Source organism: Gouania willdenowi, chromosome 21, assembly GCF_900634775.1.
Source record: "Gouania willdenowi chromosome 21, fGouWil2.1, whole genome shotgun sequence".
Taxonomy (NCBI): domain Eukaryota; kingdom Metazoa; phylum Chordata; class Actinopteri; order Blenniiformes; family Gobiesocidae; genus Gouania; species Gouania willdenowi.
Window position 1 is genome coordinate 7061083 of NC_041064.1, and position 27068 is coordinate 7088150.

The 27068-nt window shown below is 38.9% G+C and overlaps 1 protein-coding gene across 2 annotated transcripts in view; it reads right to left on the bottom strand.

Moving 5' to 3' along the window:
• Positions 1-781: 781 nt before the first annotated feature.
• The window catches only part of ranbp2 (RAN binding protein 2), a 32563-nt gene continuing 6276 nt past the window's right edge, over positions 782-27068 (bottom strand). The window contains exons 6-32 of one of the 2 annotated variants that reach the window (XM_028435167.1): positions 26536-26678; positions 25833-26028; positions 25609-25749; positions 24955-25114; positions 24695-24876; positions 23623-23816; positions 22103-22226; positions 21151-21312; positions 20809-20946; positions 20535-20666; positions 20176-20400; positions 20008-20091; positions 19742-19880; positions 19271-19365; positions 14764-19195; positions 14385-14462; positions 12968-13144; positions 9994-10080; positions 9574-9749; positions 9346-9456; positions 8792-8902; positions 8441-8681; positions 6249-6338; positions 6020-6162; positions 4948-5221; positions 3047-3402; positions 782-1916 (exon numbers count right to left, since the gene is read on the bottom strand). In XM_028435167.1, the coding sequence (XP_028290968.1) occupies positions 1611-1916; positions 3047-3402; positions 4948-5221; positions 6020-6162; positions 6249-6338; positions 8441-8681; positions 8792-8902; positions 9346-9456; positions 9574-9749; positions 9994-10080; positions 12968-13144; positions 14385-14462; positions 14764-19195; positions 19271-19365; positions 19742-19880; positions 20008-20091; positions 20176-20400; positions 20535-20666; positions 20809-20946; positions 21151-21312; positions 22103-22226; positions 23623-23816; positions 24695-24876; positions 24955-25114; positions 25609-25749; positions 25833-26028; positions 26536-26678 (8697 nt within the window). In that variant the 3' untranslated portion in view covers positions 782-1610. The remainder of the gene's footprint in view (positions 1917-3046; positions 3403-4947; positions 5222-6019; positions 6163-6248; positions 6339-8440; positions 8682-8791; positions 8903-9345; positions 9457-9573; positions 9750-9993; positions 10081-12967; positions 13145-14384; positions 14463-14763; positions 19196-19270; positions 19366-19741; positions 19881-20007; positions 20092-20175; positions 20401-20534; positions 20667-20808; positions 20947-21150; positions 21313-22102; positions 22227-23622; positions 23817-24694; positions 24877-24954; positions 25115-25608; positions 25750-25832; positions 26029-26535; positions 26679-27068) is intronic. The other variant, XM_028435168.1, reaches the window with a different exon arrangement.

Sequence of the window (27068 nt, forward strand, 5' to 3'; positions counted from 1 at the left end):
ACTAGATAATCAGAAAAGTAGTGATAAAAATAGTAATAGCAGAAAAAATATATATTAAATTAAAAAATGTAAGAACATTTTAATTAAAGACTACCTTAAGTCATTATGTATTCAAAATTTGTTCTGACATTAAATATATGTTAATATCACATTTTTAAAGCGTGATATTTGGTCTCAAATCCAGGCCAGTCTGCACTAAACAGTATCAATATGTTAAAAGAAAACTATTCACTTAATAGCTTCTTCAGTAATTCCAATAATTCATTCGCAAAAAAGTTATGAAAATACCACAAACACCAACATAGCTGACTAAACACCTCGCCCTGTTTCACAAACTTTTCTTTAAAAATGTATCTATATCAGTGGTTTGCTAGCCTGGTGATAAGCCACACCCACTTCCTTACTTTTTAAATAAATAGTCACCTTTATTAACCATTGAATAATACAAGAAGATTAGGATGGATTCCAGGCTAGTGGTGCAGCGCTCTTAAGAACTTTTTAAAATGTAAAACAAAAATTAAGAAAAGTATAGCACTTCAAGAACCAGTGCACAAATTCACAATAAGGACTTTTTGTTTAATTTGAGTAAATTTAAACAATATGCCAACAAAAAAAAACTATCAAAGGTTGAAGCAATAATTAATACCAGCCAACCAATTTTATTCTCAATAGAGTAAAATATTCTACAATCTTGTAAAGAAATAATGTTTAACTTGTACAGTATATAAATGCCTCTCCATTTTAAGCTAAACTTGGCATGAAAGAACCCCCACATCTTTCATTACTTGTAAATCAACTTTTATTAACTTTTTATTAATCCTCAGATTGTTTCTGTGCAACTTTCAGAGATACCCCAAACTATACAGAGAATAGACGTGTAAAATTTGACCCCAATGTCGTCGCCTGCGTTCTGAAGGCAACTGCACAGGACAATGGAAGGACTTCAGTTCCATTGGGAAAAGCCAAAGTCTAGAGTAGATCAGCACTGTGAAATCCACTTGCATTAAGAATGTCACAGTGTGTTCTACAGTGAAAAAAAGAACATACACACACACACACAGAGGCAACATTTCAACAAGGGAACATTTGAAACCAGCAGGAGCATCAACAACAACCCAAACCTTTAAATAAACTTTAAGACTTGCTTTGAACAAACAAAAACCAGCACAAATCAAATATGGAGCAACACATTCAAAAGAGTGCATTTGACAAAAGCAAAAATGACAAAAGTAGTCCATGTACATTTAAACACACACGCAAGAAGTAAACAGACATCTTTCATTACGTCTAAAATAAAGAGTGTATTTACTTCTTGAATGATCAACATGAAAACATCAGGCGGGAGATGAATGAGGTGAAAACTTAGACATTTTACTTCAGGAACTTTCCCTTCTCTTATCACCAATAAGAAACTTATCGAAATAGAACAGCTTAAATTTCATTTCAGGGGATGAGAACCGAAGAAGAATGAATTGAACCAGAGTTTAATTTGCCTCCGAGTGTCTGGGCTGTTTCTTAAATTATCAATAGACTCCAAACTCATCTTTTTTTTTTAAATTCAAACTCATTATAATTTTAGATCTTTAACCTAGTGAACAATGTTAAAAAGGTCACAGCTGTCCACAGGCGGTGATGACCAGTTTCTTAGTGGGGGAGCCTTTCTTTGTGCCCAGCGCTCCCATCTGCTGCACCACCTCCATGCCGTCTTGAACGTAGCCAAAGGCCACGTGTTTGAAGTCCAGGTGCTCGGCTTTCTTCAGGGTGATGAAGAACTGCGAGTTGTTGGTGTCTCGCCCGCGGTTGGCCATGGACAGAATGCCTGGCCCCGTGTGGCGTACGTCAAAGTTCTCATCTTCAAACTTAGTGCCGTAGATGGACTTTCCCCCAGTGCCGTCGCTGTTGGTGATGTCGCCTCCCTGAGACGGCAAACATGTCAAATGTGTTAAAGAGATTCATCCACACATATTCAAATTATTCACCACCATTCAGAACATTAGCCAATCCACTGAGAGTCAGCAATTTTAATTAATGTCCTTACTGCACTATTGTCTTCCTTCTGTACTGTGTACAGGCCTGTGTGTATATGTTTTTCTATTTTATATCTTTTATCAATCAGTTTTTTTATCTACTGCCGCTGAAACACTGCACATTTTCCCTTTGTGGGCAAATAAAGGTTAACTGATCAAAATAAGACTGTTGACATCAGGGGTGTAAGGATACACTCAACCAACAATAAGAGATATTTTGTAGAAAAAACAATGAAAATACAGATTTTGAATTTTTTTAACTAATATATTTTCTTCTTATAACTTTCTTACAACAGTTTGAACTCAAACCAAAATAAACTGCACATTTATCACCATGCAAAGTTGAACAAAAACTTACATTTTTTAAAAACATAAAATAAAAATATAAGAAAAGTTTTCAAATCATAACTACAGTTAAAAAAAGAAAGTCATCTCTATTTTTTTTTTTTTTTTTTAAAGGTGAAGCTTATGTTCCTGGCTTGGAATTTACATATTTTTCTCACGGTGTGTGTGTCGCACATCACTCTGTGTCAATGATTTGGGCTAAATTTCGGTTGTTATACCATGGGCTCGTACTATGCACAGTAAATCATGTGATGTGTTTCTATTAGCGTGAGAAATGGATGCTGATGAATGCCTACATATGCGTGCATGAATGTGAATAGTGTTTGGTTGAAACGGATTCAGGCTTAAAGTGACTTCGGCTTCATTCGGGTCGGACGAGTTCGGGCCTTGTTCTGTCGGGATCGGATCTCCTTTTTTTGGTTTGATTAAAGCTCTTCACCTGCCGCTGCTCTTGTTTTGATATTACAGTCTTGGTTCAGCCGCACACTCTGTTGAACCAAGACCGTAACGTCAAAACAAGCGGCACTAAAACAGTCACAGAACGCCCTATTGTTTAAGCAGAGTGTCAAAGCACATACTGTGCTGTATTCAATTTAATCCCTCTTATTTGCATTGATTTAGGATATATCCCTATATCCCTAGTTGACATGTTTAGTACTTGTTCGTTTGCTCACCTGACACATGAAATCCGGTATGACTCTGTGGAAGATGGAGCCCTGCAGTCCGAAGCCTTTCTCCCCCGTGCAGAGCGCTCTAAAGTTCTCCGCCGTCTTCGGGGTGACGTGGGAGAAGAGCTGGACGATAATGGTTCCCAGTGGCTCTTTGTCTGCGCTCACTTCGAGGAACACCTTTGGGTTGGAGTCTCTCGAGTGCTCTTGGACTCTGGAGATCTGCGGTGTACACACACCTGAGGCGTCTCCGGACATCTGACTCATGCGACTCTGGCAGTCGTTGAAGGTTTTCTTGAAGGACTCTGCTATCTCAGGGGTTTTGAACCTGGCGGCCAGTTGCTCCACCACTCCGTCACCATCTGGAAAACCAGGACCAATATACAATATTAGCAACATAACATGACAATAGCAAAAGGTGATGCGGTTTAGGGCTTTGATTCGGAGCACTTGTTTAAGGGATCCTCCACTTTTTACAAGTTTGGCCAAAAATCTTTGAAATGTCCTCATTAGAAGATCTATGCCGAACAAAACACACATTTATACATCATATTCATTTAATTGCCTTTTAAAAATGGAACTTGATGATTGATGATGTCACACGGCCCCACTGCCTGTTAACATCCCATTGTTTCCTATTGGAGTGAAGCATTTAGCCTGCTTTTAAGATCATTTTTGCAGCTTCTTCAGTAAAAATGATAACTTGTGCTGCTTTTGGTCGCTATAAAAAAACCAAGAAAAGTTAAGGATGCCAATGAAACCTTTTGTTTTGCAAGAGGATAAAAACAGTAGTGACCCGAAAAAAGTCTGTGACAGCTATAGTTCCAACTCTGTGGTTTTATTTTAGAAAATGAAGCAGAGAAGAAGAGCTCTCCTAAGCTGGTGGCTCAAGTTAGCGAGTAAATCACTGACTGTTGAAGGGCTCCCATCCAAAAGGACTTCTATTCTCAGGGTTCGTGTCTTCAACAGTCCATGATTAGTTGCTAACTTCAGCCTTCAGAGCGTGTCAGGAGGCCTGGGCAATATATCACAATTCAAGATATATCGAGTTTTCTATTTTGGCGATATTGAAAATTACAATAATGTCTATATTGATGTATTTCATTCTATGGCTTATTTCTTATTAAAATACTAGTTTTAGGAGTAATTTTTTGAGATCAAATTAAATTTCCTGAAAAACGTTTGTCTGAAGAAATGGAATCATAACTCCCTACAGAGCAATGGCGCCCCTTACGTTTTCAGCAACGTAAGGGGGATTTTCTGTTGTTTTTTCTTTTAATCAGTTCCGTCATAATTATTGCACACAAAATGGAATCCCTGGTGTGCATGGGTTGTTTTAACTCTTTATAATCTCAATAACCCAGAAACACATTCATAAGCCACAGCGTCTATGCAATACAGGCGATTGGCTCGGACGCTTCCCTCTTTACCTGAGGACTTTAAAAAAAGACAAAATGAACTTGCTGGAATTAATTGGGAGTCACTGTTTTTTAAACTTCTCAGAACAGCATGAAAAGCAAAGTTAGATAGATTGCGGAGTGTGTTCTCACTCAAACGTGGTGTTCCTTAAAGGAGAAAAAGCTAAAAGTGGCAAATTGGAGCTAAAAATGTCTATTTATTGACTTTACTAAGTTAAATATATTGAGTGTCAGAGCACTGTTTAAGGGAGAGTAAAGGTCCTTGAGGAGAGCTCTTCTTCTCTGCTTCATTGTACTAAACCGCAGAGTTGGACGCTTTGAAAAACAAGCTCTAAAACCGTAAAAGAGTCCCATTTTCAAAAGGCAATTACATTAAATATAGTGCTTAATAAAGCATTTTCTTAAGCATAGATCTCCTAAAACTTGTAAAAAAAAAAAATAAAAAAAAAAAGTGGATGATCCCTTGAAACACTTCCTGTATGTGTGTACCTGAGTAATCCGTGGCGGTCCACACCAAGGAATTTGTCGACGCGTCCATGGCTTTCAGTTCGATTCCCGGTGAGATGGTGTGGTTGGCACACACTCTGAACACCTGGTCTCTTCTCATCAGGATCCGGTAGAAATGTTTGGCCGGGTGGAAAAGGATCTTAATGTCTCCGATGCCGCGCTCCTTCCACTGGCCGAGGTCGCGGTCCCATCGGAACAGCTTGGTGCGCTCTTTAAACAGGATCTCTTCGTCTTCCTCTCCAGACTTGGTTTCGACCTAAACCACCACAAAAAAAAGTGTTGATAAGAATTGTGGGTTTCATTAAACAAAGAGTAGTTGAAGACAGGGTTGGGATCAATTACAATTGTTAATTACAATTACATCCACAACTATTATATTCAATTACAACTCATTTGTGATTATATTGGCATTAAAGCAATTGAAATCACAATACTTTCAACTGAAAGTCAATTTCAATTATGTTCTAAATTACTAAAGTTCAATTACAATTAATCAAAATGAATGAGCGTTGAAGAAATAACCCCATAAATCTGAATCTTCCACTTGTATTAGCATCTCTTATTATAACGGGTCAGTTTCGACCGATGTCTTAAATAAGCTGTAAAATACACAAAAATATTAGCTATCATCTAATTTGTTTTTCATCTTTTGGTTACCTTGTTAGGCTTCCTAATCAATGAAAATATAGGTTTTAATATTTTTGGTTTGGCCGTTTGAGCCTTTTTTGTGTCAGTATACCCCTCAGTTTCAATTTTTATAAAAAATTGTAAAATTAACTTTAACAGAACTGACAGGGAAACTTGATATGAAACATATTTTAATGATTGTTAACTAGATGTTTAAGCCATAAATCTGTAACATGGTTACTCGATTTTGCATTTAACTAAATTGTAAATGACTGTAAATGTAATGGTCATGGAAATTCTATAAAAACTAAGTCAATTATGTAAACTCAATTGCGATTACAATTATGTCATAAATGTAATTAATTATCAATTATTGTTATAATTGACCCCAAACCTGGTTCAGGGTGTGAATGATGTTTTTTGGTACCTCGGGTAGGGAAACGATGGGCTCAAAGTGAATGTCCACGTTGTTCTCTTCTGCGTCACTTCCCTCCTCATTGTCTTCAGTAGACGCTGCAGCAGCACCGAATAAGGTGGCTCCAGCATTCGCCCACGAGAAGTTAGAGTCCGCTGTAAGAAAAGACACGAACATTGCTACAAACCAGTTTGTAAATGGTAATCAAAAGATGTACATCCAGCATTAAGCCAAGACTGACCTTCTGTCCCAAACGCATAGCTTTTTGTGTTGTTGGCTAGGTCGGCGAATGAGAAGCCACCAACTGAGTTGAAGCCAAACATGGAAGACTCTGCAGCGACAGAGAGACAGTGATTAAACTACAAACTAAACACAGCAAAGTAAAACGTTGAGGATCACCAGCTGGAGTCAAACAGGGTCAAGACCAAAATATGATTTGAATAGCATGACCATATGCCCGGTTTTACTAATTAATGAAATTAATTTACCTTGAACGCATTACTTTAAAAGGCCGTAACACTGCTAATATTTTCTCTGAGAAATTCCACCTGTTTCTGAAAAGGAGTTCCTCTTTCCAGCCAATATGGTCATTACAGATATTTTACTCGCATGCGACGGAATTAAGAGCAATTAAGAGACCAAATAACAGTGAATTTGATTGAAAAGGAAGACTCTCCTGGATGATAAAACCTCCATGGATGGAAGTTCAGAGAGGGATTTGAAAGCAAAGGATGAAACTTAGCCTATAGGAAGTTAAAGGGGGGTATCATGTTTTTTTCAGGCACAGTACCATTCTATAGCATACTCAAGTAACTATGCTACCCATATTTTTTGGGAAAATGCAGCAAATCTATCTATATATATATATTAAAAAAAAAAAAAAAAAAAAAAAAAAACTTAGAAATTTCCCTCTGTAGCACACGGTTCATGACACTTTGATTTCGCCTCTGTCTCTAAGAAACTCCAAGCTTGTCTGACGTGCCCATGAACACTCCCCCGTCAGTACTCATACAAACACGCATGGATGTTGTTTACTTCTGTTTTTCTGTGCACTGTATTTGGCTACTTTCAACATTTTTGAATGGTTATGAAAGTGAGGCATGCTAACGTACGGTCGGAGAAGTGATCACTCCCCTGCCACTGGCTCACACACACCAAACACCCCCCCGCTTACCCGTGCTGCTGACTCTGAATTATTTCATCCAAAAGAGGGCTGTTTTATTTGCATCCAAAAATAAATTTTCTAGGTGAAGGCATTTTTAAAAACTAAAGACAGGTAGCTACTGCGGTGAGCAGAGTAGACCGATGCTGTGACTGCAGCGGTTTTGATGGAGTTGGAAGCGGGGGAGGGGTGCAAGTTTTATTTCCATTAATCTTTTATTTTAATGCGTACTGAGTACATACGTACGTAATGAGTACAGACAACATAAACCATGGGTTTCTTACAAAAGTATTTAAAACAAGTACATTAAAAGCTAAATCTGCGGAGTGCTGTGGGCTGAACTAAGGAAGAGAACATAGGAGAAGGGAGGGGCCTCATCTTCAAGGCGAAGCCTCGTCCCCTCGAGCATAACAGAAGGAAAATGGCTGCTTGCAGGAGATGACTCAAAAACAAGTGAATCAGTCTGAGAAACACTGGAGGCATGTTTTTCAGGAGGGAGTGACACACTAAGCTTGAAAAAGTGATTTTTACATGATGCCCCCCTTTAAGGTAAGATAAGTTAAATTTCTGGATCAATAAATGTTGACATTGACATAGAGGAGTACACAAACACTGTTACTTCTTACATCAGGAAATGCATAGAGGATGTAACCCTCACCAGAACCATCCCCATCAGGGCGAACCAGAAGCCATGGCTGACAGGAGAGGTGCATGGGCTACTGAGGGCCAGAACTGCTGCCTTCAGAGCGGGGGATGAAACTGGTCTGAAAACAGCAAGAGCCAACCTGTCCCGTGGCATCAGGAAAGCCAAGCAAGGGTACACTAAAAAGATAACGGGCTACTTCAAAGACACACAGAGTCTGTGGCAGGGCATCAAGACCATAACAGACTACAAACCTTTGCCACAGACCTGTGACAGCGACGTCCCTCTGCTAAACGACCTCAACAGCTTCTCTGCACGATTTGAATCTGAAAACATTGCCGTCACAAAAGAACCACCCTTCTTCAGGCTTTGTGCCTGTATGCAGCCAGCGTAAAGAAAACACTCTCCACCATCAACACCCGCAAGGCTGCAGGCCCAGACAACACTCCTGGTCGTGTGCGGAAGGGCTCAAAAATGTCTTCACTGACATCTTCAACACTTGGCAAAAATGTGGGTCCCAATGTGAGACCAGTTGGGAACCCTTGGTTTAAACAACTTTTAAAATGGTATTCAACGTCATCATAGGTGACTTTGGAATGAGGTTTTACAGTCCCATTTTTTTTTTTACCTTTCTCAGTTGTTGTGGTGGTGTGAGCAGCAGCATCGTGTGTAACGTCTGACTCAGGGATCTTCTTTGTTGACAGGTCGATTGGAGCGCTGCTGCTGCTCTGGACTCCACTCTCCCCTTTCTGCTCAGGAGTCTTCTGTCCCTTTGGTGTGGAGGTGCTTCCTGCAGCCTCTGTACGGTCACATGACGGCTCTGAAGGTGGCTTCACAGGTGCATCAGCTGACTTGTTAAACTGCATCACCTGATACAAAAAAAGGTTTTGGTTTTACTGGTCATAATAGTAATTATAATAGTTTGTGGTGCGTTACTGATTGTAGCTGCAATTGTCATTGTGAATGTTATCCTGCGTACCAGATTTCGTTGTGCTTTGTGGACTTCAGTCTCAAAATCTTCAATCCTCTGCAGCTCTGCAGCCTCTGCACAGTCAGACGACGGGTGAATGGTCGGGTTGAATTGGGCCACCTGATACAAAAACATCAACACTGACATTATTTCTCAGGTGTAGGAGAGATGGTTGGTTTGTTAGTTTCTACAAACACAGCTTAGAGTTTTCCTTTTTAATAGAGATAATGATGTTACACCAATGTCATTAGAAGAAAGGAAAACTAAAAAAAATAAATAATATGCTGTAACACAGCCAAATATAAAGCAATATCTGTTTGAAAGACCTTGAGTAATTTCCTCACGTTTATGTGGGAAACAATGGATCCATTAGCAGCCATAAGACTGTTTTCCAAGAAAAACAATTCAACTACTCCATCTTTATGTCTCTGTATTGCATGTATTGTCCTAATCACACAGGAAGTGGCACCCATTAACAGAAAGTAGTGAATACAAGTGGATCAAACAAAAACAGATGTCCTAAATTGTTTGGTTTGAGTGTCTGTAGGTGTGATGCCGTGTACCAGATCTTGCTGAGCTTTGAGGACTTCAGTTTCAAAGTCTTCAATGCTCGGCTGCTCTTCAGCCTCTGCACAGTCAGATGACGACTGATTAGTGGGGTTGAATTGGGCCACCTGATAAAAAAAAAAAAAAAAAAAAAACAACACTGACATTGTTAATTGTTGACTAATGAAAAAACAATGTCTTAAATTGTTTGGTTTGAGTGTATCTGCAGGTGTGATGTCATGTACCAGATCTTTTTGAGCTTTGAGGACTTCCGTCTCAAAGTCCTCTAACTTGTCATGGTCGGAGTCGCCGTCGGCCGTGCTCAGGCCGCAGAAGAAGGTGGGCGGGAGCTTGAGACTTTTGGCCTTCTCCTTCTCCTCGGGCGTTGGCTTCTTCTCCCACACCACTTGGCAGTCTGGCTCTGAAAAAAAGGCACAAAGATTCAGGATAAGACAATGATTTACAAGTTTAGCTTCTCTTGCTGAAGGATAAAAATGTCAAGTTTATAATAACCATTAATTCACACGAAGAAATCGTCTTTATTTTAAAAAGTTCACGTATTTCATAATTTGGAAATAACAAAAGAACTACAGCTACCATCCCAACCCTCCTGGCCATCGATCTTCTGGCATTAAGCATGTTTTATTTGCGTGTGTGTCACATACCATCAACACATGCTGCAGCCTTTCTCTCTGGGGGATCAGGGTACAACTTTCCATTCAGTGCTTTCACCGCCGACTCATAGTCTTCATCTGGGAGAAACAAAATTAAATTAAAACAGCTCATTGATTATTTCAGACACAGGAAAAACATCTCTACTCCCAGTTCAAGGTCTCATAACTCGATGGGGAGACACCATGAGAATCCACGTATCCCAAGGAAAGTTTGGCTGAAATCTGTTTTTATTAAGCTTTAGACTATCAGGGTTTTTGGGCCGATCACCAGGGCTGGCCCGTTATATAGGCAAATGCTAAGGATGCCATACAGTCAAATTAGCAGAGTGAAAAAATAAATCAAAATCAAACAACCAAAGCGCTGATATTATTAGCATACTAAACTTGATAGTATTATTAATAACTAGTTTTAATGAAAATAAAAAATAGTTGTTTTACTGTTGCCGCCCAAAAATTGATTGACACCAGTGGAAGGTTGGTCGAGGCGTGACCCAGTGTGATGTATGTGTGCAGCAGGTGGCGTCATGTCTAAACGACGAAAACCAATAATCTGGTGCCCAAGGATAGAAAAAAAGGAAAGAGGAAAAACGCCAGTGTGTAAAGACTATTATGGTCAATTGTACCCAAGCCATGCATTATTAAACAAGCTAGCAGAGCAACAATGCTAAGGTATGTTAGCACCACTAGCAGCTAGCGCTAACAGAAACAGATAAAATACTAGCTTAACAAAAAACATTGATTGCATGGTAACAGCGTTCTATTCATTTATTTCATTGTAGTTGAACCTAATTTTAAGATAACTGTATGTTTATGGAAATTTGTGTTTTATACAATTAAGATTACCTTAATAGAGAATGCTGAGGCATAATTCATTTAATCCTGCTGTTCAATATATTTTAGAATGTTAAAATGAACACGAGCCTAAATAAAACCTAATGTACAGCAGGTCATTCATTCAGAATGAATGGTGCTTCTTTAGTTTGTGTTGGTTAAAGTTACTTTACAAAGTACCACCAGAAAATTACACTATTTTAGCTAATTAATTTATTTGTGCAATACCTCTGTCATCTGCAATTGTTTATGTTAATGCGTGTTCATTAGTGCAATTTTAGTATTGTAATGTTAAATCTGGAAGTTTTGGATCTGTTCACAAACTGTGATCGTCAATAGAAAAACATTTCAGTCATAAGTATTTAAATTAAAAAGAATACTTGAGCTAAACCTCCACTAGAAGGCACTTTAAATCTCTTTTGTAGCAAAGTTACAGTGTGCACTTAAGTCTTCAAGCTGCAGCTATTTACAGTAAGTTCAATTATTGTTTTGTTTGTTAGATTTTTACATTTGGTTTAAGCCTTTTCTATCTATTGTGTTTCTTTTGTGCAATGCCTTACTCTAATAATAAGAATTTGTATTTTGAACCTGTTACTAAAATGTATATTCAAATTGACTTTTTTGTGTTCTTTTATAAGTGTATGTGAAACCATTTTATCAAAACTACATAAAATGTCAAAAAAGTAATTCTGCTCATGTTTTCTCCACATGTACATCATCTTTGTGGGTACGGTGAAGACCACTATGAAAGTGTTACACATTATTCTGATAATAATAATATAACAATAATGTAAATATCAATTATTGGGTATATGAATAAATGCCATGTAAGTGGGCGCCAAAAGAAGATCTCGCCTCGGGCGCCAAAGAGGCTAGGGCCCAGACCTGCTGATCACCAATCAGTGAGTTTAAAAAAAAAAAGAAAAGAAAAAAGATCTCCGATCATATAAATTCCTTTGGTTGAATCGCAGTACTTTTTTTTAACCAGCAGAGGGTGCTATCCACAAGTGTAGGTGGCGGGCGGAGTCTGCTAATACTTTCTTTCTGGCTGCCTTCTACTCTTAAATATGTTAATAAATGATTCATTACCCCTTTAGCACCGAAAGAATATCTGTAATATTACCTGAATATCTGTAAAAGTCACGTTTTTCTATTAACTCTGTCTGCTAGCATAGCTTCCCTTCTTCACTGCAAGATATCTGCATGCCAACAGACCACTGTGTTACCAGCGCCCTCTGCTAGTCCAAACAAATGTGACGTAAATCAGTGCAATCACGTTTTTTTTTTTTTCTAAGTCCAATTGTTAAGGCACAAAATACATTTTCAGTTGCACTTTTAAAAGAAAAAGAACTATTATGCAGTTTTGCATTGTTTATTATAGAACCAGAATTTAAATTAATAGGCTTCATTTTCATTTGTATTATCCCTTTATTTATTTCATTCAAGATTTATTTTTAGTTAAATTGCATTGTTTTGAATAGTTTATTAAGGAATTCTTTTGACAATGAAAAATAAAAGGAAAATAATACACTATTTTCTAGTTTGTTTCCCAAAAAAAAAATTTGTCTAGTCTCATTTTGTAAAATAAATCGTAAGAGAATCGTATCGTGAACCCAGTATCGTGAATCGAATCGTATTGGGAGTTGAGTGAATCGTTACATCCCTACTCAAAACACTTTGTTGGTGGTTTAAGATGTTTTGTTAGTTTGTCCTGTAGATTATTATTATATCTACCTCAAACCCTGTGATTTTCTTTATTGTAAAACCAAAATAATGCTGTGCACTTTATTTTTGGCAAAAAGCTCCAAACAGGTCTGCAGTGTAACCTGTTGGACACTTAGTTTTTAAAATGTGAAAAATGAAAGACTAAAGGAACTGATATAATTTAGTATTTTGGACAGCAATGTTCTAAACCTTTCATTTATGTTTGAGATAACTACCTCATGTGCAGTTAAAACAACACATTTGTATTGTTTCTCACGTATTGTTGAATGTTTTAACATAAAAGATTGGAATATTCAAGGTGTATATCAGTTGAGTGAAAAAAAATTGTGATTGGCCGGTCAGGCTTTAAAAAAAAAAAAAAAAGTGGTGATCGGCCAGAAAATCGGTGCACCCCTACTTTAATTCTCACCGTCTGTTTGATCATCGCAGGTGTAGCCTGGTTCGTTCTGGTAGCAGAAGAAGGTGAGGGGCAACAGCAGCTTTTTGGCTAAAGCTGCCTGTTCAGCTGTGGGTTCCTTGACATACACGACCTCCACGCCGCAGTCCTCGTCAGCCCCTGCACTACCGTCCTCTGCCTGGGGGGACGCTGTGAGACAGACAAAAAGGAAACCAAAATAAGCAAGGACGGGGAAAAAACCAAACTGTTTTCAAGAGAAGCAAAGATTCGGCTGAAGTAGTGAATGTAAATTTATGGTTAAGATAAGTCGTGCACAGCAAACAAAAAACCATGCGTATAAATTTCTACAGTAAAACATGTTTAATGGCAAAATTTAGCCATACGTTTATTTTTTCCTGCAGTAATAACTGAACTTCTTCCAAACTAAACCTTTACCGACTTGTACACCCCTGACTGACAGAAATCTAAGCAAATGCTTTCTGTTTTTACTCATCCAGCTCTAAAAACGAAAAAAGGGACATTTGAAAAACCATTTAGCGACGTATAACAAATAAACCTGATAGCAAGGATGGACTCAGTTCTGACCATGCACTGATTATAGTCATGCTTGTTATTAAACACAAATAACTGTAGTTTTAGACCCTCTGGCTTGCAGGGAAAAAGACAATTGATTTTTCTTTTAAGAAGCAATAATTTTTAGGCTAGGGCTGGGCAATATGGACCAAAACTCATGTCTATATACGAAAGAAATTGATTTTAATTCCAATGAAGTCTTACCAGAAAGATAATTCAGGATTTAATTTCACATGAGCAAAGTGCCACACAGGCACATTTATTAACAAATAGTTGTACAAAATGTGCCTCTTGAGGCTTTTTCTCCTATAAGGGACAGGACATGCGAGTTCTGTAGTGTGGCTTGTTTAGGGGAATGTTTGGGTTAAGACGCACTCAGAAATCCATCCAACTGTGCTTTTAATGCTGTTCTGAGAAGTAGTGAAATCAGTGACTCATAAAACAAGTGTTTAAATAAATTAAAAAAAAAAGGCTTTAAAAAATATATATATATATATATATATATAGATCGATATAGGCAATATTGTAATTTTCTGTATCAGCAAAATAGAAAAGTCGATATATCTTGAATCTCGATATATTGCCCAGCCCTATTTTTAACCTACTAGCTGCGATTGAAAAAGATACATCTAAAGTTGCATTGCTCTAATAAATAAAGCAAAATTTCAAAAAGCTATGGCAATGATGCTGGTTGACCTACAGTTGAGCTAGAAGGTTTTACCACACAAAGGACATGCAACATTAGTTTCACTGTTGTTTTTTTTAAACAGTCCGTGCATCCAGGCTCTGTCTCTCTAGGAGTAGTGAGGGCCAAACACGTGACAGCCGTTAATACACACTGCATTGATTAGAGTACCTTGGGGTTCAAATTGGGTAGTAGATGTGCTGGTCCAAAAAGCCATTGGGTTATCTTTGAAAAGCCTAAAATCCAACCCTAAAGGATAATGGGGGGGTTGTTGAGCGAAGAGAAACTAATTGTGAGTCTTGTATCATTAACAGAAAAAAAATAATGCCACATTTGCACTCGAGTGAAGTTCCCTCAATGTGCAGTGAGGTCACAAACTGAAAAGCATGTTGCACAAATATAAGAAAGAACTTGACCAAGTGGCAGAAGTGTGAGTTAATATAAACTGTGAATTTAAATGCAGTCTAAATATTTTTTGCAAAAACTACAACAAAAGAGTAATGAAATGAAACATAAAAAAAGGTGGCATTGAGGTTTTTGTTGTTTTTACCTTTTTCTGGGATCTTGAAGACTGCAGAGGAAGAAAGGGAAGTCTTCATAGAATCTTTGGTTTTTAATGAGGATGCTGTCTTCTCTCCTTTAGAGTCTGACTGAGGGGAGCCAAAGATCTTCTGAATTCTGTCAGTACCAAAGACAAACTTTGGGGGTGATACCACAGTCTTTGAAGGGTGGACAGGGCTCACAGACCTTGGTGTGGACGGCCCGACATCAGGTAGGAGCTCTGTGTGTTCCTTTGTCGTCTCTTCAAAAACAGCAATAGCTGCTTTTCCACACACAGTTGGAGCAATTTCTGCAGAATTAGTGACTGAGCAGTCTTGGGGTGCAACAGTTCCTGATGTCATTGGGGTCATTAGTCTGTCTTCTTCTTGTGCTGTCCTCGCTTCGTCAAAAATCTCTTTGAATGCATTTGCAGTTTCCTGTAGTTTGAACCTCACAGCTAACTGCTCAATAGTTCCTTCTCCCTCTTCAGCAAAGTCCATAGCACTCCAAACCCAGGCCTTTTCTGCACCTTTCATAGGCTCCAGCTTCATGGCTGATGAGATCCAATGGTTGGCACAGATCTTAAGTACCTGGTCCCTCCTCATGATCAACCTAATTCGTTTTGTATCATAATTCTGTAAGATCTTCAGGTCTCCAATGCCTCTCTCCTTCCACTGTCCAAGTTCCTTATCGAAGCGGTAGAGTTTGGCTCTGTAACTGAAGACTACAAGTTCATTCTCTTCACCCGTAGAGATCTTAACTAAATCAGGCAAGGGGATGACTGGCTCAAAGTATTGTCCATCACGTTCTTCATCCTGGGTCGCATCCTGCTCGTCATCAGTTCCCACTGAGGCTCTACTCAGATTAAGTTTAGCAGGAGACTTGGCAGGACTGATACCAGGTTGGAAGTTAAAGCTGAAGCCACTTGCGGATTCCCCAAAGCGAAAAAGGTTTTTTCTCAGTGGACTGCTGGCGAGAGGAGAGGCATAGACCGATGAGTCAGCAGTATCATCCAAAGCCTCTTCTCTGAGGTCGTAATTATCCCACTCCAAAGTTGGTCCAGTGATTTCCCCATGAGACTTGATTATAAGATTTGAAACCTCACCTGAGGTAATGTTGGCCTTGCCGTTGTCCTCTTTAACCTTCGTTGTCTTATCCGTCAAAAAAGACTTCAGATCCTTTAACCCCGACTTCATTTCCTCCGCTTTCTGGATGAGGTGTGCTGTTCTCCCTGTGTCAACTAGCTTGTGGGGGGTTTGAAGTGGGATATCCAAGAGAAGCCTTTGGCACTCCTCAAATTTCTGTTTGAACTCCTCAGCAAGCTCAGTATTTTTAAACTTTGCAGCTAATTGTTCAAGATTACCATCTCCATCTGAAAAGTCATTGGCCAGCCACATCCATGCTTTGTCCGATCCTGCCAGGGATTTCAGATTCATAGTGGTGGTGATCAAGTGGTTGGCACACACCTTAAAAACTTGTTCTCTTCGCATGAGGACCCTTAACCGGCCGTTGCTGATGTTTTTAAGTAATTTAAGAATTCCCACTCCACGCTCCTTCCACTGACTGGTGTCGGCATCAAATCTGAATAGTTTGACACGTTGAGAATACAGAACTTGTTCATCTTCCTCACCCGTCACCAAATCTACTTTTTCGGGCATCTGGATTATGGGCTCAAACTGGATATCATCATTATCTTCAGTTTTATACATGTCATTGTCTTCCACTTCATTTGAGCTGGCTGTCTTGGAAGGAGTAGCCTGAAATGAGGAGAACACTTGCTCACCAGCCCTGGAGAAGCCCTGGAAATTGGGATCCTCTTGCCCAAACTGAAAGTCTCCTCCCGATGACAATGCCAAGTCTGCGAAACTAAATGAATCCGATTTTCCGGTAATCAATGGATTTTGATCTTGTCCGGCTTGTTCCTTTAACGGTTCAGACACATTTTGTTCTTCCTGGTGTTTGTCAGCTATGTTTTTAAGAAAACTGGAAGCTGACCCTGATGTCATCAGATTTTCAGTTGGTTTAGATTCTTTTGCAGGTTCCTGAATTCCAAACTTGAAGCCACTAGATGTATTGGGGAAAGAGAAAGAAAAACCAGACGAAGTACTGCTACTTACTGCTGACTGAGGAGCCTCAAACTTGAAGGATGCCGGTGAACTTTCAACTTTGTTTTGACCAAATTGAAAAGGGCTGCCATCTCCAAAAGGAATTGTAAAACCTGCTGAAGGCTGCTGGCTTGATGAACTTTTCATTCCAAAGGTAAACTTTCCACTGGATGCTGAAGGGGCGGAGCTAGTTGTGTTGCCATCTCCAAAAGGAATTGTAAAACCTGCTGAAGGCTGCTGGCTTGATGAACTTTTTGTTTCAAAGGTAAACTTGCCACTAGATGCTGAAGGGACGGAGCTAGTTGTGTCGCCATCTCCAAAAGGAATTGTAAAACCTGCTGAAGGCTGCTGGCTTGATGAACTTTTCGTTTCAAAGGTAAACTTGCCACTAGATGCTGAAGGGGCGGAGCTAGTCGTGTTTTTGGCATTGGGATTTGCCGTCTGACAAGCAACACATACATTAGCAGAGCCATTGTTTCTGACACAACATGTATCACAATCCCATTCTCCAGCCTTTATGCCAAATTTGGCCTGTAAAGAGGGGCTTTTGCTTTGTGGTTGCACATCGGTTTTAGGTTCAGACACTGGTAGCAGATTGAACATTGATGCTGCTTCTTTTGTTGTGGCATCACTTGGTTTTGATGCAGTTTTAGGAGCTTTACAAGAAGAACAACTGTCAACAGAGGCCTCATTTTTAACAGAGCATGCATTACAGTCCCATTGCCCTGCTTTGCTGCCAAACTGCGCTCTAAAGCCACCAAATGCACTTGCACTATTGGCCCCAGAGTTCAAAGAGCTGTTGCCAAATGTAAATGATGAGGGCATAGAAGCTCCAAAAGTACTAAATCCAGTGAATGTAGAACCTGAACTACTTTGCTTTGGTGAATCTGTTCCAAATTTGAACGAAAACTGGCCAGGTTTAGTGTCACTGGTTGCTTGAGCGTTTGGTTGGGATGATGAGTTGGGATTGGGCGTTTGACAGGAAGCGCATTTGGTATCAGTGGGCTTATTTCTTACACAGCACACGTCGCACTCCCACTCCCCATCCTTTAGTGCAAATTTAGCCGCCAGCGAGTCAGAGACTTTTACAATAGTCTCTTTCTTTTCCTGCTGATTGATTGTTTCAGAGGATTTGCCGACTATCTTCTGAGCTTCCTCAAACTTAGCTTTAAACAGAGATGCTTCGTCAGCAGTTTTGAACCGGATTGCCAGCTGTTCAGTCTTTGGCTCTTCATCTGCATAATCAATGGCATTCCATACCCAGGATTTGTCAGATCCAGCATTTGGTTTAAGCAGCATTTCAGTGGTAATGTAGTGGTTTGCACAGATTTTAAGGACTTGTTCTCTCCTCATTAGGAGGCGGACCTTGCCTTTAGCGCAGTGTTTTAAGATCTTAACATTGCCAATGCCTCGCTCTTTCCATTCTTTTGTATCCACGTCAAACCGGAATAACTTTGCTCTGTTGCAAAACATCTCTTCCTCCTCCTCCTCGCCTGTTTTCACATCTACTTTATCAGGAAGAGGTACAATTGGTTCAAAGTGAGGCCCGTCTTCATCATCTTCAATGTGTGTGCTTTCATTTTCACTCTCTGCCGTTTTCTCTTGTTCTCCTGCAGGCTTTGCTACACCAAAACCTGGGGTGGTAATATCACCAAATTTAAATGGTTGATCTACCTTCGCAAACAGACCTCCAGAGGCGAGGGTTGGAGTAGGCTCAACAAATGAGAAGCTTTTACTGCCAAAAGTAAAAATGCCACCTTGGCTGGGAAGCTGCTCCTGAGCAGGTGGCTTTTCTGCAGCAGCATCGGTTTTAGTGGCAATATCTGATGTGAGCAGCCCAAGCAAACATTCACTGGGCTTGGCTTGGGAAGAGGTGAAGGTGAAATCTCCATCATTGGACTTGAAGTTAGAGTTGAATCTAAAAGCAGCTGAAGGTGTTGACTGGGCGATAGCCCCTGCACCAAAGCTAGGTACTCTCGGGACTTCGGCAGGTGCCTGTTGGCTGAAGGAGAGCTTTCCCAAATCTACAGGTTTCCCTTCAGTACTTTTTGCAGACTGAGTAGGGACTACAGATGGCTTGGTAAAGTAACCAGGCTCAGGCAAGGGAGGATTAGTAGTCTGCTGGTTAACATTCTGGCCATAATATTCTTCACTAAAAGGGGAAAGGAGGCTTGTAGCTGGTGATTCGAACCGAAGAGGGGCACCAAAGACTTGTTCTTGTGGTGGGTACATGCAGGCTGGGGCCGTTTGCTGTGGGGGCGTGTGAGTGGGTTGCTGGTAGGCGTACATATGTTGCTGTGGTGGCGGGGGCATACGGTTCACACCATAGACTGGACCCTATGCATTGATGAAAAAAAAGATTGAAACAAAATACTTTACAAATGCCATTTCAGAAACTTTACCGACTTTTACCTTGGTGGGAGTCACATTTGCTGCGGGCCGCAAAAGATACTGAGAGTTATACCCTGGGGACTGGTTGTAGTACGCCGATGGGGTAGTGGTGGCAACTATGGAAACAAAACAAAATGTATAGTTGTGGCATATTACCAAACACACAATATGTCCAGGTTCCATTTATTCAGACAAATCGTTTTTAGGAAATGTACAAGTTCTTTCATAAGGAAAGCATCAAAGCATCTACTGATTGCTTTGATATGTCAACATAGGGGAAGATCAAAGCAATCCGTAGATGTCTCTGAGGAAGACTGATAGTTGGCAGTCCAAAGTCACAAGCTCAAAGTAGATTTCAAAGTAAATTTCTTGAAATAAGTTTGTCTGAATAAATTAAACCGCAACATTATTTCAAAAAAGAAGAAATAAAATGAACTTGCTGGAATTACCAAAGTACCAATCAAAGTATTTTTATTTGTTAATCCAACTAACCCGTCAGTGGGGCCCCATGATAGGGCTGAACTGGGGTAAAAGACTCCTGCTGGCCTTCCGCTCCGTAGCTCTCCGCAAACATTTTATGATGAGGGGAGCTTGCCGTTGCCGAGTTGTGTTTTAGGTCATAGACCTCATTCTGCCAAACATATTCGAAGGGAATTTAATGCCATGTCCATATAAATGGAAAACAAAAACAATACAAAACTGCATGCAATCTACCCAAAATGCAAAGAAAATATAAAGATAAAGCACTGAAATCTGACCTTGAGGGCTTCGACCTGCTGGCATAGGATCTGAAGAAGGTTTTTCTGGTCTTCCACCCAATGAGGCAGTGTCTTGGGAGAAATCTGGGTAACATAGTTTGATAAACAAAATAAACGTCTGATTGAGGAAAGAAGTCTTCTACAAATGTACCAAAAACCAAGGCCTACCAGTCTTTTAGAAGGAGAAACAACACTTTTATTTGGAGAGGGGGTGGAAAACTTAATGTGGGATATGGATGTACTGATTTCAGTCTGATGACCAGGACTTGAGTGGATAGGTCGTCTACGAGCCTCCTCCTTCTCATCCTCCTCATCCATGACCTCTCCTGTTTCTTCCAGCTGCTGGGTAACGTCATTCAAGAGGTCAACAACTTCCTCCATTGACACTGGAAGCTGAGTTATTTAGGATGGGGAAATAAAACAAGTCAGTGCTCATAAAGAAAGCTCATCAAATATTGTCAATACTTTAAAATTACAAGTCGATACAAAATGTAATGGGTTAACTTTTTGATTTAATTCTCACTTACCTTCTCAATGTCATCTGCATTTGCGTTGTAGATCTTGGACAGGTAGATCCTGAACTTTTTAAGAAAGGTGATGCATTTATCTTGGGTCTCTTCAACCCCACTGCTGGCCTCCTCGGCTAAACGCTGATAAATCTGTTGACAAATGACAGTATATAGACAAAAAAAAAATTACAGGATGATGGACCTAAAAAAAAAAAGTTGAGTCCAAAAACAACTTCAATTTCATCTACCAGAAACTGAAACCAAGGCCTCAGATGTTGAAGTGAAACCTTACCTGAGCTAAATGCCAAATGGATGACATGTTATTGACAGACTCCAGTGTCGCAATAGCTTCTTCAGTTCTGCCTTCGATGTCAAGAAAGACTGCATAGACTATTTTGGCTTTGTCTTCGAGTCCTTTCACAGTAGAAACCTGAAGCAGCAATAAAATCATTCATGATAAGCTATTTCTGATTTCATCCATTTTAGAAATGTTACTTCATACAGCAAAGGATTATAAGACAATAAATACAAGTACGACCAGTGTCTTCCATTACTCTAATATTGAAAGGAAAATCCAGGTTACATTGTCCATTATTTGTACTACAACGTAAAGCCATAAAAAAAGACGACTAACCTGAATATCCTTGGAAGGAAAGTGTATGAAGAGAGGGTCTAGGGGTTCGGGTATGTTACGCCTGTTTTTGATCTTCTCTAACATTGGGAGAACAACGTTCCAGTAGTGGACACTGCGGCCGATGTACTCCTTCTGATCGTAGTACGAGTTCACTCCGTCACCCTGATGAGTTTTACAAAAAAAACAGAAACTATAAACTGCCGTCCTCTGACATCTTAAAACACATGGCACTAAACAACAGAAGTGATGGGCATCTGTTTGGCAGATTGATATAAATACTTCTGAGGGCTGCAGATGGAGGATGCATCCCATAGTGAGACATCTCACTCATGTTACTCATAGAACCGGGGTTATGTAAAAATCCTAAAGTTTTATTGACGTAGATTTTAAATTTATCATATCAGAGAGGATATGAACTGATATATGAATTTGGTGGGTTTTTTTTTTTTTAACAAATGCTTTGTCTAACAGGGAACTAGGGCTGCAAACTTAATCAAATTTTAATCGTGATCACAATTTTGGTTGCCACGATTAAATTAACCACGTTGGCAATATTTACATTTGAAATGTGAGCTCTGCTGCCTATCAAAATAAGGCACTCTCTCAACCATTAGTCAGAGTCAGCTTTGAGTAATTTGGTAGATTAATGAGAGCTGTGTGCTGTAATTGTTTCCAATGAGTTGCATTTCGTGAAAGCACTCTAAAAGTGTATTTATTCAGTTAACCCTTGGAACATTTTTTATTTTTGGTATCATTTTTATTCAAATCTTTTTGCATGGTTAACTGTTCATATATGTATGTCTTTTTAAAGTTGTGCAAAATAAATACAGATTTTTCCCCTAACATGATAAATAATTGTGATTATAATCATGATTACAATATTGATCAAAATAATCGTGACTATAATTTTGGCCATAATCGTGCAGCCCTACAGTGAACACTGTTTTCTTACCGTCTGACTGAGACACTGGGCCCAGTGAACGACCAGTGCTGGTTGAAGCCCATGTTTCTCTCCAGCCCTTAAAGTGTTGAGTCCATGCTGGACAATCATCCGCAACTTGGCTGACATACCAGGACTATAGGAGGACACAACACACACACACACACACTAGGGTAAATACAAAGCACTTTAGGACTTTATGCAGCATAATTCACACTATTTCAAATATTCAAAACCATATCATGAAACAATTAAGAACATTCCAGCATTTCCAATACTGAGATAAAATTTAAATATTTCTAGCATGTGCAGATTTTTTTTGCATATCAATTTTCCTTTAGTAACGAGTATTAAGTAAAATTCTTTACCTCGATTTTCTTTCAAAAAGATTAGCCTTTTCATCATTCAAGTCACTGTAAATAATTTGCAATATTGATATTGTCACTCGTATTGTATGAATGGTAGAGCATGGTGTAGAACAGATCTGCTCGGAGTATATCTTTGAAAAGGTTGGACTCACATTGGGATAAACTGCATTGGTTGGACAGTTAGGTCATGAAAATATTGGCGCTGTTACATTTAAAAACTCTTGCATGAAATTGGTATTGAACAGACTTTATTGGACTTAAAGATCTGAATTTCCAAGCTCAGAGTGTGACGGGGTATTAAAGACGTTTGGTTTATACTGACCTCCATGTGAATGTGAGACACTGAATCTCCCATAATATTACATTGCATTTTATGGGTTTGGGCGATGCAAAATAATCTATACATTTATATATACAGTATTTGTATTGTCTGCGTTTGCTGTGAATTGATTTTTTGAGTCCTAATAAAGGTTTTATTGATATTTTTAATCAGAATTTTCGTCCTTCATACCAGTGCAATTCTGAGTATCCCAATATTACCCTGTCTAATATTTTAATGGGTTCCATTCCATTATCTTATGATCATCCAAGTCTGGGGAGGCAAAACCCTTAGCTGAGAAGCCCTGACTCAAGCTTTTTATGATTCACAAATATGACTGAAGTACACACTGTAAATTAGGTGAAATTGATGTTTACCCTTGAAAAAGCCAAAGCTGATCTCTTAGGGCCTATTCTACAAAGCTAGATCGTTATATCTTTTACTTGGCAAATAAAACATTTTTGATTCTGATTCTTAAAGTGAGCTCCAGGAACAAAACACGATTATTATGGAAACAAATTGGAACGATTAAATTACTATGTATATGATTTTTATTAAATATTATTTCTAAAAGTACAATTCTCCTAAAATGCTATTCTGGCCATGGCTTGTATACTTGTATTTATCGGTATTACATTTGTTTAATATTTTCCTGAAGGTGAGCACTTGTATTTAACTAACAGTCTTTTATTTAATCATTCTTTTTTTACGTTTTAGTGTTTCTTCTTTTCATTCGAATTTAAATTTTTTTATCTGATTCTGACTGACAGCAGCATGAAAAGCATTACACATTAAAAATTAAACCACTAGTATTAGTTCTAGTGTGTGCACCTTTTAGAACTCACATTGCTCGTTTGTGGATGAGGCTGTAGACTGCGTCCCACCATTCCCTCTGCCTGTCTGTGGTCAGGAGTCGAAGGAGAGGAAGAGGAAGGCAGCGAGGCTCATAGAGCTGCTGTTGCTGGTTCATACCAGAGCTGATCCTCGCCTTCTGCTGTAGCTGACAGTGGCTCCCAAACACCACGCCATGTAAAAACACCTGCAGAGTTTAAAAAGACGACCAGTTTTAAAGTTGATTCAAGTTTATAGGTGTGAAAAAAAAAAAAAAGGAACTGAGTTACAAAACAAACACTTGAACAGTTATAGGACATAAAGCTTCCAAAAGGGTTGCAGAAAAAGATTTTCAGAAAGAGAAGGAGAATATAATTTAAGAGGAAAACTACATTTCAAGATGCAAGGAAGAGTATTACAATAAGGGGGTTAAATTATGGAACTGCCTAAAGGGCAAAATAAAACAAAGCAGCAACATAAGCCAGTTTAAAAAGCTTTTTTTTTTATAAAACATATCATTAGTAAGTATAAGAAAGAGGGCCAACAATTTTACCAAGGACTGCAATAATATGTATATAATGGTATAGAAATATTTATGAATACTTACTCAATAAACATAATAAACTGTATGTATTGTGATATACTATATTTTGTATTTTTATATTTTAAAATTAAATTGATTAAATTTGTATAGTAGTGTATATTAAATAGTAAAAATGTAATATGTACATGCTAAGTACAGACAGGTATGTAGATATGTTTAATGTGTATGTCTACACAATTATCCAAGTTTTGACACACTATTGTGCCAAATATATATTGAATGTGTATTGTAAAAAACAGGCTTGTTTTGCATTTTGTGATGAGGTAGGACAGGTGTGTATAAGCTTTTGCTTCAAACTACGGTTGAATAGTTGGACATTGTTGTTTGTTCAGTTGTTTTTTCTAAGGACTGCCGAAATAAATGCATTAATTAATTCGATTACACAGCTTCTGTTCAGTTTTTTGGAAAATACCACTGAAATTATTCCTGCTGTCCAATTCAATGCAGTTCTCATTATACATGCAGATTAAAACAAAATGTACCTCCAAGTCCAGGAGACAAATAGACTCTGGTGCATTAGTGTCAAGTTTGGAAGTTTCCAACGTAAGGCGAGGAAAAAGCTGCTCCAACCAATCTCTGAGGGCCGGTTTCTGGTCCAGGAGTGTCCACTGAAGCCCCAACCAACTCAGATGTTGCAATTCACCTCCATGAAGCAGGATGGAGCCTTTAAAGGAAGGGACAGGGGTTAACTTGGTATATAGAACTTTAACTTACATTTCTTCCAGTATTTCATGCTTTGTACCATTGTCACATTTGGCCAGGTGAGAGAGCTCCGGACCCGTTGAGTTAAGGGAACGAATGTCGTCGTTGGCAATAAAGGATGTCCCTGATGAGACTTGGGATGGAAACAGGAGCTCAAAAAGGGAGTCTTGAGCGCTGCGGTTCCCAAAGGCTTCGACTACCTACACACAAACAATAAATACAGGAGTTAGTGCATGTTAGGGCTGGGTGATATGAACCAAAACTTGTATCTCGGTATTTTGACGTCTGACCAGAAGCACTATTATGAGTTCATTTGATGATCCAAATGCAACACAGGCACATTTCTGTATTATATTTGTGCATTTATTGATTGTATAATTATTTATCTTATTTAATTCTTTCTACTGTACTGTGTGTACTTGTATTTAATCCTTATATAATTAACAGTCTTTTACTAAATTATGTACATTTTTCTTTCTTTTAGTTTCTTCTTTTTATTTGTAGTATTACTTGAGCCTCTGTAATGCAAGTAATTTCCCCTCAAAATAGAAAACTTGATATATCTTGAATCTCAATATATTGCCCAGGTCTAGTCCATATAACCTCAAATTTTCTGCATTGCAATGTATTTTATTACAAAGAAGCTATCTTCATTTTTGCTATCACCTAAGAATAATGTGTAAAAATAACAAACCTCTCTGATTAAAGTGGTAGAATCTATGCTGAGGTTGAGCAACATGTGTCCAGCCTGACTTTGTCGGTCATTGGCCAGAAGCTCCAAAAGCTGTGGCGCCGACTGGTCACGTTTAGTCACTTTTGCTTTGGGTCTAGGAACCTGAGGAGTGAAAAAGAAAAACAGTATGTTTTAAAAGTCACTAGCCAAACGCTGTATGCAGAGAAAACGTTCATGTCCGCTACCTGATATGCCAGTAGGTAACACAGCGCTGCCAGATCAATGACTGCCCTCCAGGCCTCCTGGCGATCATGGGCCAGTCTTAACAACATGGTGGCAGCGTGAAGATAAAGTTGTCCTTTCATCTCAACGTAAACCTCAGAGAGATCATCTGCATGACGACCTGCTACGCTGCTCAGTTCCTGCATAGCTTGGTCAAAGCTAAAGACACACATTTTGATATAGAGGTTAGTATATAGATGTGCAGAAGAATTTCCTATTGAACAGGGGTGTCAAACTCATTTTAGTTCAAGGGCCAGATAAGGACCAGTTCAATTACAAGCGCGCCACAGGTTTTAGGTGAGAAAACAAACAATTTCAACAATAATGTGCCAGAGTTTGACAAAGTATGAAAGGCATCGATAATATTTAAGCAATAAGTGACAAACTTAAATGTCTTTTGATTTATTAATGTTTTGACCAATTTTTATTTAAAGAGAGATAATTTTTTGTAAAAATTTGAGAAAAACTGCAGTATTTTGGAAGACATTTCGAGTTCTTTCAACAAAAACTTACAATTGAAATTTGTTGATTCATGTTTTCTCTGTCATTTTCACATTCTCCTGCGGCCTAAATCGGATGCTTTGAAGAACCGGATTTGGCCCCCGGGTCTTAAGTTTGACACGTGCCATAGAGCGTGATCACATGATAAAAAAAGAGCAAATGTACCCGGCGAGAGCATCACGGCTGGGCTGCATGGAGCTCTCGGACAGTGTGATTCTCAGGAGGTTGCAGTGAGCCAATAGCAGCTCTCTGTGGAGACGTCGACACATCTTCTCATTGCTGGAGACGCTGGTCTGAGCGAGATAATTCTGAAACAAAGTCCCTTGATTCTTCATTATGCATTTAAGGACAGTCATTTTTGTGCATCTTATAGGGATCCTCTGTTTTTACAAATGTGGCCTAAAATCTTTTAAAAATGGGACTACTTTACTGTTTTAGAAATTGCGTTCCGTCACCTTGAAATCATGTGATTGATGACGTCACACTTGCTTACACGTCCCATTGTTTCCTATTGGAGTGAAGCATTAAGCCTGCTTTTTAGATCAAAATGGCAACTTGTGCTGCTTTTGGTTGCTCAAAATAATCAGGAAAAGTTAAAGATGCCGATGTAACCCTCTGTTGTGTACCGAAAGAGAATAAAAACAGTATTTGATTTACTCCAACTTCAGCCACCACTGTTTAAGGGAGAGTAAAGATCC